The sequence below is a fragment of the Arvicanthis niloticus genome, chromosome 13, assembly GCF_011762505.2.
Source record: "Arvicanthis niloticus isolate mArvNil1 chromosome 13, mArvNil1.pat.X, whole genome shotgun sequence".
Taxonomy (NCBI): domain Eukaryota; kingdom Metazoa; phylum Chordata; class Mammalia; order Rodentia; family Muridae; genus Arvicanthis; species Arvicanthis niloticus.
In genome coordinates, this window is record NC_047670.1 from 59,587,028 (window position 1) to 59,603,022 (window position 15,995).

A 15,995-nucleotide genomic window follows, 5' to 3' on the forward strand; every position below is an offset into this window, starting at 1 on the left:
TAAAGAGGGCAAGGACAAGCCCTGTACCCCAAAAGTGCAGCTCAGCTGAGAGCCAGGGATGCCTGTTATTGGCCATCAGAAGGAACCAGAAGGAAGCTGCCAGAAAGAAGCTGCAGTAGCAGCTTCTCCCACATTGGAGACACTACCCCACAACAACACCCACAAGGAAATTTGTCCCTTTAGAGAATAGAGACTATTTCAAAATTAGAAGAATGAGTCCACCTTAAAGCAGAACAGAAGGTCAGCCATCATCAAAAAGAAAAACCCAAGCCCTGCAGAGAGAGGTTCAGGCCAGGGTTGCACAAACACAAAGTGGGGTGTTGGTGGCAGGCTGGCTCCAGGGTCCAGACCAATAGGTCCAGGGTCTGTCCACTCTAGTTCCACTCGCTGGGCCTCCTGACCTGACCCGCCACATGCTCTCAATCTGGGACTAGGCAGAACAGGGAGACAGAACAGGGAGAGAATCTACCCACATCCCTTGAACGTTTTAGGACTTTTTATATCTGTGGGAAAGTTCCACCATGGCCAACAGAATAGTCTCTGACTGGTGGGAAATTGTGCCAAACCATGATCTCCATTTGCTCTGACCTGAATGTCTGTGCAGACTCAACACACACACACACATACGCATGCGCACATGCACACACATGCACACACACACATGCACACACACACATGCACACACACATGCACACACCATCTAACACCCTATGCAGCCAGAAGCCAACACCCAGAGCATCTCTACTACTGTGTGACCTGTACATGCCTCTCACCACAGCCCCATGCTTTAGCCTGCCCCTGAATAAAACTAAAATTACCAGCAGTACTTCCTCAGAGGGCCAGGTAAGGGGTGAGCGAGGAGGAATGGGAGACGGAAAGGGCTCTGAGATGCAGGTGTCCAAAGGCAAGGTGTGGATCTGCAATGCCGGTAGAAATAAAGATGCCAAGTCCCAGCTGTGACATCTCATTTAATCAACTCGTGCCTCTGTAAAACCACTTTATGAACCACTTGCCCTGTACTCTATGGTCTTATCTGGCAGCAAGCTGTTGCTTTCCCCCTTTCTTGTTGAGGGACACAAGCCTCCAAAGTGAGGAATGCTGACTGGGAGAGGACAGGACTCCAAGACTGAAGCTGACTTACAGTTCAGGTCTGCTCAGGTTGAAAACCTGACACAGACCTTTGTTACTGGCCTCTTAAAGGCAAGTGAGAGCCTTCTGAGAGGTCTCTCTGTAGTGGAGAGCCAGATGGGATAACACACACCCTAGGAGGCCTCTGGAGCCCTCCCCAGAGGTGACAGGAGCCTCCGCTGCACTGCCAAGGACAGGACCTGAGAACCAGTGCTAACACTTCCAAGCAGAACACCAGCTCACACGCACAAGTGAAATAAAAAGACGGAGAGCCCACAATTCTGTTCCCAAAGAGACAAAGGCATCAGACAGAGAACCTGCTCTACCACAGGGCGAATCTCATAGCCAGGAGCTCTAATGAGGCATCGTGGGATTACCAAAGTTATTATCAGCATCATCTCATTGAAAAAATTCAGGCCTAATTGAAATCAAGCGCACAGTTCTGACAGCAGGTGCTTTGAGAGGCAAAATATCAAAGTGAACTCTCTGGACCAGTCGAAAAGGATGCCACCATCAGCAGTTACTGGTCCCAGGGATGGGGAGTTCATGACATCTCCCACAGAAATGGCTACAATACACTTCCTGAGCAGTCTGCAGACCCGCTGGGAATTTTGGGATTGTTCAGGAGGCTTGTCCAAGCACAAATCTAATAGCAGTGATGCCACTCACTCAAAGTTTCCCTTGACTTTGGGGCTTCCGTGAAACTTTCCCAACCACTGTCTCGATTCCTCCAGAAGGCATTGTTGGGCCAGGGTGTCTCATCCCTGCCCACATTACAGAAGGCAAACAAATGCAAAAGGGCAGAATGGCTTACCCAAGGTGGCCTGACCAGAGCAGGTTCTAGCACCTGAGGATTTGGGGAGTGAGGTAAGGTTCTGAACATCTTGTCATACCCAACAATGTTGAACATTCCCCCCACCCCCCAGAGAGGACGATGATGCCACAGGCAAACAGAACAGATGACTCCACTCACTGAGAGACCTTATCAACTGACTTTAGGAAGTCTCCCTTCTCTTATCTGTTCAGTGGAGAAGACTGGCAGCCCAGCCTGACCCAAGACCCAAACACCCTGAGAATCAGGTGGTAGGAAGGTGTTTGCTGAGAGTCCCTGTGTGTCTTAGTTAGGGCTTTACTGCTGTGAACAGACACCATGACCAAGGCAACTCTTATAAGGACAACATTTAATTGGGCTGGCTTACAGGTTCAGAGGTTCAGTCCATCATCATCGAAGTGGGAGCATGGCAGCATCTAGGCAGGCATGATGCAGGCAAAGCTGAGAGTTCTACATCTTCATCTGAAGGCTGCTAGTGGAAGACTGACTTCCAGGCAGCTAAGATGAGGGTCTTAAGCCCATGCCCACAGTGACACACCTACTCCAACAAGGCCACACCTCCTAATAGTGCCCCTCCCTGGGCCAAGAATATACAAACCATCACACTGTGACAGCCTCTTTAGACACAGGCAGTACCACAAGACCATGTGGACGTACCTGCACTGTCTCCACCTTTCCTACCAGTGCAAATTAAATTCACCACCTAAGAGCTGCTCCTCAACCCAGAGAGTGCTTACTGCTTCTTCAACTACCAAGAACTAAGTGTCTTGAGTCAAAACTTCACTGTGCCTTGAGGAACGGGTAGACATGCCCATCTTCCCAGCTATATGAGAACGTTCATCAGTAGAGACCACACAGAAGTCCTCAACAACCCCGGCACTGGGCAGGAGCCCTTTACACACCTGTGGGATTAACTGGAGTGTTTCCAGCAGAGGCCCAAGAGGAATAAGAACAAACACATTCACTGTGTCAGAGAAAGGCATTTATCTACACTGTGTGTCTGTCTATCATCTCTCTGTCTGTCTGTCTGTCTGTCTGTCTGTCTGTCTGTGTGCATATACCCATACAGGACAAGCAGTGGAGCATACCCCAGGACTCACTCACACTGGTAGGACCTCTAAGGCAGGATGAGGAACTAAGAGCTAAAAGGTGACTTTTAAACTGCCCAGGGAGGGGAGGGGAGGGGAGGGGAGGTTGAAAGTTTGAGGTCAGCCAGGGCTATATAGTTAGATCTTATCTCAAAAAATATTAAAAGTGGCAATTCTCCTTTACCCCTGAAATGCCACTTCGAAGCATGAGAATGACAATTATTTCCCTGGTCTCCAAGATCCATGGGGCCGGAGAGCTGGCTCAGCAGTTAGGAGTGTTTGCTGCTCTTCCCGAGGACGCAGGTTCATCTAGGTGTCCACATTCCCCGTAACTCCAGCTTCAGGTTATCTAATATCTCCATCTGGGTTCAACTGGCATTTGCACACATGTATCATACACACACAACACACGCAGTGCGGTGGGGGCTGAAGAGCTGGCTCAGCAATTAAGAGCACTTGCTCATCTTCCAAAGCCCTAGGCTCAGATTTCAGCCATGTTGAGCAGCTCACAACCACCTGTAACTCCACTCCTCCCTGGGGTTTAACTGCCAGGAAGCCTACCAGCAACCGTACCTCTTACTTGCAAGGTTTACTTAGGCCAACAGCCCCACCTGGCTACACTGAGTTCTGAGGACACGGCCACGTTCCCCGGCTTCAAACTCATACCATGACCCTACAGCATCTTCCCCAAGTTCCTAAAAACTCAGCCATTCACACCCGACCCTGTCCAGTTTCCCGGGAGTGGGTCTCCCTCTTTTCTCTGCCCACTCATTTCTAAGACATACTTTTAAAATCTACCATTCAGCGTCTGTTCACCCTGGAAGCATCAGCTCATCAATGCAAATCCCTATTTCCTCCCTACCCTGAGAACAAACCTAGGAAAACGCTCCCTCCGCCCCCTCCCTCCGTATGGAGGAGCTTAGAACCTATCAAAGAAATTCATGCACGATGAAGACAGGCGGACACCCAGCCCTCCTCAAAGGCAGAGATATGCTTGGGGTACAGGAAAACTGCTAAGAGGCAACCAAAATGTCTTCTGTGAAGTGTAAAAGTTGGAGAAAGTGAACAACCCCATCAGGGGATGAACAGCAGGGGGCACCCTAGGGTTCCAGTCAGGAGCAGCAACAGACCACTGAAGGTTTCAAGGCCCAGAGTGACCATAGCCCAAGTTATGTAAGTCAGTATGATGAATAACATAATAGGAAGGGCTGGACAAAAAAGGTAGAACATAAAAGGTAGAACACACATGTCCATCAACAGGTGAACAGTTAAGCAAAGTGTACTGTCTCCACTCACAGGTTATTCAAATACGAAGCATGCATAGTTACAGTTTCTCATTATGTTCCGAAACACACAACCCTGCAGACAGAAAGCACAAGTGGTCCAGGGCCAGGGAGAAGGCAGAACCTAGCTTCCAAGTGATGAATGCTCTCAAATGGATGATAACCGTGTCCTGAGGCCTGTGATGTAGGAAAATCGTCAAACTTCCTGTGGGTGATTGGGAGAAAGGGCTTTTGAAATCTTGCAAGAGAAGACAGCACTGAACAGGTCCAGGGTGGTGGAGAGAGGGAGAAAGTGGTTCAAGTCGCACTCACTCCGGGGCTCAGGTAGAAGGATGGGTCCAAGCATTTGCCCCAAGCAGTTTCTTGCAAAATAAAGCACAGAGCCTTTCTCACCGGTGTCTTCTCTTTAAGGTGTAACCATTCTGTTTCAACACGCACCCTCGCTCTTGCTTGGGAAGAAGACTGAAGTTTACTTTTCTAGAACAAAAAGCTCAGAAAAACAAAAGAATCTTTCAGCAGACAGTCTTGGGGGCAGGTGCACTGGGGATAAACCAGCACACAGATTCCAGTGCCAAGCTCTCTGATGTCTGACCTAGAGAGTGAATCATACTGAAGACATGATTCAGGGCCCGTGAGCACCCGATACATAATCCCTTTCAAAAAAAGACAGATTTTTACTGCTACACTTGGGGACAGCCCCTCAGAATCTAGAGTCCATAAAATTGATAGATCAATCAGGTGATGTCCCAGACTCCAAGCTCACCTTCAGGTTCTCCCTGGCCATGTCACAAAAGCTGCAGCAGCAGTTCAGACAGAGCCCCTGCTCACTAGGCTCACTCAGGATCGCAGGTCAGGGCAGCTAAGGCCCTGATGGGCTTTAAAGGCTATGCAGAACTCCAAAGGAGGGGGAAGAGGTTCCGGCGGCGTTTATGACTCGACTATTATTTACACAAAGTGCATCTTGCTTGACAATGAAGATTAAAATGTTACTGTATCTCAGCATGTGTTGCAAATTCTCAGAGTAAAAGCACTGAGGCAGCTAATAGAGGCCTCACACAGCATGGCTCAAGTCTGTCCTATCCAGGTCCAAAGCCTGCCTGGCAGGCTGCCTGTTATTTGGGGTCACTATCCCACCTTCACACCTCCCTTTCTTTTGGCGGGGAACTCCCCTTGCAAAACACAAAGTATGTAACAGGAACTTGCATTCGACCACAAGACTCCCCCAATGATGAGAGGAAAACTGTACACAGAATTTCTCTCCCTTCCTCTGACCAAGCCACTTTGAGGCATCCTCTCAATATGATCTCTATTTCTCAAAGTAACTGAAAAGTAAAACAAAATATCCCAGTGCCACAGGCAATTGCAGGTAGGGCACTGTGTGTTGGAGTTACCCTACTGCTACTGTGTATCTAACAGAGGAAGTTAGCAAACTGTACAGTTTCAGAGTTACCTTACTGTTACTATGTATCTAACAGAGGAACAAACTGTATTGTTTCAGAGTTAGCTCACTGCTACTGTGTATCTAACAGAGGAAGTTAACAAACTGTACGGTTACCTTACTGCTACTGTGTATCTAACAGAGGAACAAACTGTACTGTTTCAGAGTTATCTCACTGCTACTGTATATCTAACAGAGGAAATTAACAGGCAAGCTGTCTTCTAGATATAGTTTCATCACTTGCCTGTGAACTTTTAATTGAAACTTAACCTTTTTACTTCATATTCCAAGGGGCAACACAGGAAAACATCTCCAGGGGTGGAAAGACTATGATTTTCCCCCCAAATAACTCTATAGAGAGATTGTACCTTTAAATTCTTCCTTGAATTGAAATATGCACTATACTACACCAGACAAAAAAAAATTTGCCTTCAGTCCTGCACTGCAACTAACTTCTCCGGGGCAAGTTTTGGGCTGTCCATGCAAAATTGAGTCGCCTCTGACCTTGTAAATCCACCCGGCCCCAGCCAAACAGCCAATCACCACCGAAGTCCCCCAGGAAGCACAGAGAGTTAAACCTCCAGCTCATTGCATAGGTGAACTCTGAGAGCCCGTTGCTGCCAGCATGGGAGAGGCAACTCTATTAGCATGCTGAACCCGGCCTCGGGCCCCCTCCTCTCCCTCTTTTATGAGCCCTTGTTATATAAAGGCCACAAAGAGAAACAGAAAAGCAGACTTGCCTTCACAAACACAAGTTCCGATGGCCAGGCCAAACCCTGGCTGCCTACCAAACGTTATTTTTAGGCATCTAAACGAGAAACGTTTTTAAAAGGCCAGAGAACAAAAGTTTTCTGGCTTCCTTTCTTTCTTTTAAAGCACTCACACAAAAAGATGGAGGCACTGTTCCTTTGCAGGCAATACTCCCGAGTTCAAATTTGAAGGCAAAGGCATCCTGGGGGTAGGAGGGCTCCTTACCCCCAGCGGCAGCCTGTACCTTCAATCAGGATTTTCAAAGATTTCCTTTGTAGCCTTATCTAAATTCCGGCATACGGGATAATAAATAGCTTCTCATTTACTATCATAAAAAATTTAAAACCCTGAAATAGTTGCCACAATCCAGAAGAAACGATCGCACACAAGCTCGGAAAGACCTACTCCAGATAGTGCAACTACTGGCACGAAGCGAACACATAAAGAGACATTGTTGCAAAGAGAGAGGCACCTAGCACTGGTTTTTCCCTTTTAAATCTTCTACTCCGAGCCTAGGACTCCACAACTTCGCGTTTTACCCAAGCTATCACACTGTTCCAGATTTGTTAGATTTTTTTTTTTTTAAGTATCTGGTTTGATTCTACATAGTGATTAAACATCTTTGTGCTCTGCGGAAAAGGGTCTTCCAACCCCTCCCCCTCCAAAAATGGCATCGAAGCAATCAAAATGGTAATGCCGGGCCTGGGTCCCCTCCCCCCGCGAACTCCCCGACTTCGCCGGGGCCGCGCGCAGGCCCCCCTCCGGCGGGAATGGAAGCTTCCACTCGCGGACGGGGGCGCGCAGCCCGGGGGGGGGGGCGGGCTCCGACAGAAAGGGGCAAATGCCCGACTCCCCAGCCTACGGTCCAGCCCGGCGTCCCTTCTGCTCTTGCGCGCCCCCTCCCACCACTTTGCAACTTTAAAGACTCGGCCTGGAGCACCAGCCTGCGAGCCGAAGCATCCTCCCGAGCAACTGCGAGCTCCCGGCCGCTGGGGAGGGGGGACCCCGTGAGCTGTGGGAGGAAAGTCGGCCGGGCTGGGGGCTTCCTCTGGCTGCCCTAGTCCGGGGCGGGCGGCGACATTCCGAAGGAAACGAGAGCTATGCCTGGGCCCCGGCGGCGCGCGGGGGGAGGGAGGGGCGCGCCCCCGCCCGCCGCCTCGGAGACCCGGGTGCACCATTGGCTGTACAGCTCAAAGTTCTCGGCCGGCGGCGCGCAGGGGCGGGGGCGCGCGCAGAGGGGGAGGGGCTCGGGGGCGCGCAGCCGGCCGGGCTCTGGCGGCGGCATCTGTTCGTGGTGCTGAAACCCGGAGCGCTGAGCTCAGCGCAACTAACTCACAATGGACAACTTTTCTTCACCGTGGGGGCGGCGGTCGCGCACCCCCCCATGGCTGGAGCTCCTCCCGGGTCCCCACATCCCCTTCCAGGCATAAACACTCAAGTTAGGGCAGAACTGGGGGGTCCCGGGGGCGCCTTTCTTTTGTTCCCCGGGAGCTGGCGTCAGGTTCCGAGAATAAAAAGTGAGGCCGGCGGGATGGCCGGGAAGGGGCCGGCTAGGAGAAAGATCACCAAACCGGGTCGGCAGTGCCACGCGGAAATGGCTTCCAAGGAGTTTGGGGTGCAGGCCCGAATTGCCGCCCCCTTGTGTCCCCCTCCCACCGCAGCAGGGATAAGGGGATGCCGAGGCCGGGGAATGTCCACGTTCCCAAAACATGTCCACCGCTCAAGATGGACGCCGGGCAGCCGGCGCCTCGGAGGTACGGCGCAGATCTTTGGCCGGCCGCCGGAGCCTCGCGCTCCCCTCAGCCACCACAAACCAGCTCTTTCTATCAAGAAAGGGAAGACGGCAACTTTGAGGACTACAGCCATAACCTCACGGGAGTCGTAGCGTGCGGCGACCGCAAAGGCACTTTTTAGGGTGCTGCCAAAGTGCCCGGCGACCCTCCCTGGACCCGGGTCCCCTGTGGGGGATAGGCCCCCCTCCTTACTTGTTTGTCGCTGAGCGCTGCGATCCGTGGCTGCCTTTCGTGGAGCTGCTTCTTGAGGTCGCCGTTCTACGGAGACACAGAGGAGAGGGCTCAGCCTGGCCGCCCCGGGGGGCGAGCAGGCGAGCCCCGAGCCCCGCATCCCCATCACTCAATGCCTAGCGGGCCAGGCCAACCGCGGCGCGCCCCAACTTTCCAGGGCCGCTTCCCTCACACGGGCCACCGTGCAATGTCGCGCGGAGCAGCTTACCTGTGGCTGCCGCCTCATTGGGGCAGCTCCCGGGGCGGGGCGGGGGCCGAGGCCACCCGGCGGCGCGCCCCGAGCCGTGCAAGTTTGCAGGCCGGGGTGCGGGTGCGAGTGAGTGTAAGAGTGTGTGCCGGGGGAGGGGGGACGAACAAAGAGCCAAGTAAACACGGCGAGTCCGTGTCGAGCAAAGCTCATAAATATTCAAGTCGCGTCCTAATCTCCCCAACACACACACGCGCACGCCGCAATACCGCTCGGGCACCGGCCGCCTCTCTCCCGAGTCACAATCGCCAAACTACTTTTGCTAACAGTGATGGGTCCGTGCCGGGCTGGGCCCGGAACAGGAGGCTTGGAACTGGCCTGTCCATGCACCCTGTTCCCTGGGCAGCTCTAGGAAGGTCCCCTTTCCGCGTTCCCGAGTTGTGCAAAGGGGGCAGCGGCAGAGAAGACGCCACGCTGGGGTCCCACGAGCCCTGGATCTGCAAACAGTGCTGATTGCACGGGAGCGAGGAGAGGGAGACCCAAGGGTTCCATCCCCGCCCGGACATGCTCCAGGAAGGGGCCTGCTTCCAGCACCCCTGAGACCAAGAGTTAGAGATGGAGCTTGGGTCCCTCCAGCCTCCACTCCCCAAGCCACTACTACTCCTCGGCCCAGGTTCCCGGACCACCTACCTGGTGGCGCGCGAGTTCCACCGCGAGCGCCTCGGACCGGCTCTGCAGCTCCATCGCCGTAACTTGGGCAGCACTTTGCGCTCACTTTGGCCAGAGCTCGCAGGAAGTTGTGCGACTCGGCGGGAACCAGACTGGGAGAGCTCGGATCCGGCGTCCCGGGCACTGAGAGACACAAGTCCCCTCCTGCAGCGCCGATAGGAAAGAAGGCTGACGAGAGGGAAGAAAGGCGAGCGGGCGCCCAACTCTTCCGGCTGTCGCTAAGTTGCGCCGGGTGCCCGGGCTGCCTGCGCCGCCCGGCGCATGGCCCCCCGGCGCCGGGAGCCCCGCGCAGCCCCCCAGCGCGCGCCCTGCCGCCACCCGCGCCAGCTGACCGCCGGCAGGGACTATATTTCCTCCGGCGCGCGCGCCTGGATCTCGCTGGGGCCGCGGCAAAGTTGTGCCTCGGCACGATGCTAATTCGGCAGTGCCCGGATGGAGCGGGCCGGGGCGGCAGGGGGCGGTGCCGGGAACCCGCCGCCGGCCCCGCCCCGCCCCGCCCGCGCGTGCGCATTGCGTTCGTCCCGGCGACCGGGCTTCGGGAACAAAAGTGGCGGCTGAACGGAGCGCAAAGTCGCTGCTCTCAGAACCTAGCACCGGAGCGATCTCCTCGGTGCGCAGCCGAGAGCACGGAGAGCCGGGAATGCTTTCACAGTCCCACTCCCGGAGCGACACTTCCCGCAGCAAACTGAGATGCTACCCTTCTGCTTCTTGCACCTCCTCCCTCCTCCGCTTCCCCTTCTCGCCTCGCTCTCCGGTTTTATTTAAATCACCCGGTCCTCTCCCGCAGCTCCTAGCGCTGTGACTCGGAGACTAAATCAGTCCTGTCGTCGGAGTCCCTGCGCCTAATGGCCGCTGTGGTATTTAAACAGTATGAAAACTGATCTCTTGACTAGTCCTTTAATGATTTTTTTACACTCACAATTAAACTCTCAACAGATGTCACTAGACTTTTTTTTTCCAGACAGTTGTTAAAAATCGTAAACACGACAGGTCAGTGTGACATAAAGCAATCATAACTACAGCTGCGGAGATGACATTTCAGAATTCCCAGTGCCGGGGCCGGGGTCAACGTCTCGGAGTCGAGATTACTACGGCGGAGTTTCCTGTCCTCATCAATTAATGTCGGGGCTTTGTGCCCTGCTGGGCGCTAGCACACTAGTGCGTTTCTAAGAAGCAAGGAAAAAGGGGGCCTCCGTGTCAGAGTAACCATGAATTGATAGCGACTCATAACTAACTCTTTCCGTGGGTCACAAGAAAGGGGGGAAGGAAGGAAGGAAGGGAAAGAAAACTCAGGCACACCAGACAGAAATGTCGCTTCAATGGATGCCAACAGTCTACACATTTCCTTTGCCCCTCAGGAGAAATCAGCCTCTCTCCCTCTGTCTCTCTGTCTCTGTCTCTGTCTCTGTCTCTTTCTCTCTCTCTCTCTCTCTCTCTCTCTCTCTCTCTCTCTCTGTCTCTGTATCTCTCTCTCTGTCTCTCTGTCTCTGTCTCTGTCTCTCTCTCTCTCTCTCTCTCTCTCTCTCTCTCTCACACACACACACACACACACACACCAGAACACCAGGTTTGTTAGGGTCATATGCAGTATTGGTCACAGTTGACAAACATGACATGAAAGCAATCTAACTGGCTGACTGGACTGGTTTCTCCTACTTCTGGGTTAGACTCAATTCAAGACAATGTCTCCCACTCCCTTTTTCTTTCTTATTTTCTTTTTCTCCCCCTTTTGTAGTTAGGGGTACTGAGGATCCAGGGACTAGAACATACCAGGCAAGCCTCTGTTACACAAGCCACTCTGGAAGCTCCGCTCAAGTCTTTTGCTGGCGAGGACAACAGTCTAGTTGAAGACTGGTGTTTGGAGGACCAGGAGGGATATGTGCTGGCCAAGAGGCTCCCTCCTGTGATCTCTGTAAATGTCATTGGCTTTTGGCAAAGGCTCAGGGTTATATTCCTGGCCATGTGGTCCTTTCATCAACACGGTAGACTTTCTGGTTGTCCTTGGCTAGCACAGACTCTAGCAGATGCCCACCGAAGGAGATGTGCTGGCTGGTCAGATGGTGATGGCCCAGCGTGATTTGTAGTTTTGCCCACTGTCTATTGATTCAGGCTTCAATAATGATCAACATGTCACCTACTTCCTGGGTCATGGCACAGACCATGGTGTGGGAGCACTCTGACAATGAAGGAAAGGCAAAGTGACCAACCAAGGATCAAACTCAGGGCCTGGCCTATGCTAGGCAAATACTCTACCACTGAATTATATCCCCAGCCACCTGCTTTTGAAGTCTCTGGACTTTGATCCCCCTGCCTCAGCTTCCTGAGCAGCTGGGAGCAGATGTCCTCGTAAGCAAACATGGAGGTTGTCCTGAGCTCCTACAGGCTTCTGAACACCAGGCTTCACCCGATCAATGTTCTCTAGAATATTCCTTCCCTCATTCCACATTTCACAAATCCTTTTCTTCAAGATCCACTTCAAATGCCTTTTCTGGAATACCCTCCCCTAATTTCCACAAGAAAACTCCTGTCACCATCTCTGGAGGTAAACCAAGCAGTGTTTACATTGTTAGAGGTACTGGGAGCTGAAGCCCAAGTTCTACCCTGAACAGCATCAGACAAGTTTCTCTACATCTCCTAACTTCACTTCTATGCAAGATGGGAATCTATCACGCTAGACACAGATACTCCAGATTCTTCAGCACCTCGCCTACCTCTCACCATGTTGACTTACTTAGTAGAGGGGCTGGATTGCTACCCATTGCTTGCCCTGCTTGCCTCCAGCCCCGCCTTGGCAACAAGCCTGATCTAGGGGAGCTGTATTTGCTACTTTTCTCTTTCTGTGAGAAGACACCATGACAAAGGCAATTTAGAGAATTTATTTGAGACTTACTGTTCCAGAGGAATAAAAGTCCATCATGGCAGAAGGGAGGCAGCAGAAACTGAGGGCTTGCAGCAAGCAGCAAGCAGCAAGCAGCAAGCAGCAAGCAGCAAGCAGCAAGCAGCAAGCAGCAAGCAGCAAGCAGCAAGCAGCAAGCAGCAAGCAGCAAGCAGCAGGACACTGAAAAGGTTGCTTTGACACTTCGAAGCCCGTCCCCAGTGATGTTCCTCCTCCTGTGGGACCACATTTCCTAAACCTATCCAAATAGTCCCATCAACTGGAGAATCACGTATTCGAACGTCTGAGCAGATGGGAAGCATCCGCGGGAGACGTGGAGCCACCAGAATGGTCATTCTATGGCTGTGGAAGAACGGCTGTTTGTAGGTAAGGTGCTACACCCTGGCATGCAACTCTGGCTCCAGTGGCCATCCAAGGGCTTGAATAGCACAGTCTCTGCACACAGCCTTTCAGGCTTCTAGCACTTCCCCTGGACATGCTCTGACCTGCACTCAGCACCCCCTAACAGCCCAGCTCCCTTCCCAGGCACATCTCCTTTCATTTCAGCCCCCCACCCCATCACACATACTGCTTGTCTTCCTATGTATAGCAGGGTATGTATCTGGTTGTTATCCTTGGCTCCTGGCCTACAGCTTCTAAGACGCTTGACCTTTCCTGATAAGACTGAATGACCCCTGTCATTCATTAGGACCCGACTTAGTCTCAATGGAGCCTGTACTGAGGGTGTGGCTGGCAGTGAGGGTAGACAACCTCAGGATCAGGCCAATAATCAAAGCAGGAATCCTGCTGTCCAGCCAAGCTCTGGAGGCAGCTCACACTGGCTGGCCAGCTCTACTTAGTACATTGGAAAGGTGCTGCAGATACCCTGGGGGCTGGGCCAAGGCAAAGTGAGAAGATAAAGACAAAGACAAAAGGTAGCTATCACACTGTGCTAGCCCAGGCTGGCCAGGCCTTCTCACCACACCACACTCAGTAACCTGTCATACTTGTATAGACATTATGATGTCCAGACCCAGCCACAGTACTGCAAATGATATAAGTCCCCTCATTTTTTGTGGCAGAATAAAACTCCACTGTGTGTAAGTACCACATTCTTTATTCCTTCACTCATCAAAGGACACCTAGGCTGATTTTAAGACTTGAGTGGTCAGGTATCTCTATACTGGCTGTCTTGGTTAGGATTTTACTGCTGTGAACAGACACCATGACCAAGGTAACTCTTATAAAGACAAGATTTAATTGGGGCTGGCTTATATGTTCAGAGGTTCAGTTCATTATCATCAAGGCTCGGGAACATGGCAGCATCCAGGCAGGCATGGTGCAGGAGGAGCTGAGAGTTCTACATCTTCATCTGAAGACCTCTAGGAGAAGACTGGTTCCCAGTGGTTAGGAGGAGGGTCTCATTGCCACACTTCCTCCAACAAGTCCACACCTCCTAATAGTGCCACTCCTCGGACCAAGCATATTGAAATCATCACACTGGTTGACTTTGATTCCTTTGGGTAAATTCTTGAGAGCGGTACATCTGCGTTGTCTGGCTCTTCTGTTCTTGAAGACCTTTCATGCTTGTTTCCATTGCAAAATGATACGACGTTAAGAGGTAGGATTCAGAAACCAGAGACTTTGCCTCCAAATCCCCAAGGATGTTTAGGACTCTCCAGTGGTTAATGGCAGATGGGTACCCAGTCCAGTCAGCTAGCTACCCATCAGCACTTCAGAAGAGCGGCTCTTTGGGGAAGATGCTCAAGGGCCTGCCCTATACTGCCATGTGGAGTAAGCTCCCATGGCTTATGTGACCTAGTCACACAGACGAAAGAGGGGCTTCTATGACTTCACAAAACATCTATCCATCTCTCCCCCTCTTCCTTGTTTTCAACTTCATTTCCATCTTTGTCACCTGCTTTGTGGGAGACAGTTTCAGCTGTCCTGGAACTGGCTATGTATCAGAGAAGAACTCTGACGTCCTTTCCAGTGTTGGGAGTAGACCTGTGGTCCTCAACCTTCCTAATGCTGCAACCCTTTAATGCAGTTTCTCATGCTGTGGTGGTTTCCAATCCTAAAATAGTTTTTGTTGCTACTTCAAACCTATACATTTTCTACTGTTATCAATTATAATGTAAATATCTGTGTTTGCCAATGGTGTTAAGGAGACCTCTGTGAAAGTATCGTTCAATTCCCCCCAAGGGGTTTGCAATACACAATTTGAGTACCACTAGATTAGAGGAATGTTCTGCCTTGCCTGGATCAAGTGGTGCTGGAGATCACACCCAGGGCTTTGCACCAGACAAGCACTCCTTCAACTGAGCTAGCTCCCAGGCCTGCAGCATCACCTTCTGATGCACCCACCCTCCCATCTCAGACTCATAGTTTTGAGTGGAGGGATCAGACATGTAATTTCATGTGTGAAAATAAAAGCCGGCTTTTATGCACTGCTGATTTCGAGCCAGATTCAGCTGCCCGCGAACATGTTTGATCTTTACTGTCTCCCCATTTACAGATGGACAAACTGAGACTTTACAGTTGCATCTGTCCATGGCAGAGCTTGGCTCAGCTCCATCCTTTGTAGTGCACCTGAGCAGGGTAGGGTTGAGGCTTTGTCCCTGCCACTGTAGAAGTGTGACTCTGGAGATGGAGCTTGCCCTATACTATGTTTAAGCTTCATTTCCTGTGTCGGAATAAGCAAGAGGGAACTGAAGCCCAGAGATGGCAATGAAGGCCTTGCCCTGCACCAGCTGGTTGGAGGCGGAATGAATATTCAGGTTGTGGTGGCTAAGGCTCCCACCACTCCATGCAGCTACAGGAATGAGGACAGGGGTGTGTGCACAACAGGTGGCTCGGAGCAACCCACAGGAGCTGGCTCCAATCACTTCCTCTTATTACTAAATGGGGAAACACAGGCAGAGAGATGAAGGTCAGAACTGGAGGAGTGGTGGCCAAGTATGGGACTAAGATTTGGGGAGGACGTTGAAGGAAAGTCATGGCAGGGACTAGGTAGAGGGTGTTCCAGGCTTGGCACGGACCTGGAGATGATCATGCCATGCTCCGTTTACAGATGAAGAAATTAAGGCCACCCAGCCTGTGTGTTAGGTGGGCTATCTCTACCTGAATCCAGATTAGATACCCAAGCACACACTGTCTGAATTCAAGTGGTCCTCAAGCAAATAAAACTAAGCAGGGGAGGACGAGGGAGGGTTGACTTTTCTAGATCCAGCATGGGTGAAGTGGCAACTGGTCAGAAGTTCAGGGAGCCTGGCTGATATAGGAATCTTGGGGCTTTCTGATGTGCAGTTAGACTACCACCACATCACACAGCATTCTTCTCTCAAAGATTTTCAGCTTCGGAGCTTCTTTGGAACAGGAAAAGACCTATGGGGAAGAGGCCTTCTTACTTCTGGAGAACTGACCACCTTTAGAGACAACAGCTGGGATTGGTGACCTGGCGGGTGCTAGAGGGGTGCTGTCAGGTGCTGGAGGGGTGCTGGTAGGTGCTGGAGGGGTGCTGGAGGGGTGCTGGAGGGGTGCTGGTAGGTGCTGGAGGGGTGCTGGAGGTCCCTTGCTTCATTTCAGGAGGTCTGGGTTTCCTCCTGGGTCCAAAGAAGTGTAGGCCAATGAGCTGAAGGGAGAGCAGGGTGGAGAAGCA

General features: G+C 51.9%; 1 protein-coding gene across 2 annotated transcripts in view; it reads right to left on the reverse strand.

Moving 5' to 3' along the window:
- The window catches only part of Phf21b (PHD finger protein 21B), a 74,466-nt gene extending 64,697 nt beyond the window's left edge, over positions 1-9,769 (reverse strand). The window contains exons 1-2 of one of the 2 annotated variants that reach the window (XM_034516997.2): positions 9,421-9,769; positions 8,505-8,570 (exon numbers count right to left, since the gene is read on the reverse strand). In XM_034516997.2, coding sequence (XP_034372888.1) covers positions 8,505-8,570; positions 9,421-9,474 — 120 coding nt within the window. In that variant the 5' untranslated portion in view covers positions 9,475-9,769. Of the gene's footprint in view, positions 1-8,504; positions 8,571-8,751; positions 8,922-9,420 lie in introns of those variants that run through there. The other variant, XM_076911789.1, reaches the window with a different exon arrangement.
- Positions 9,770-15,995: the final 6,226 nt, after the last annotated feature.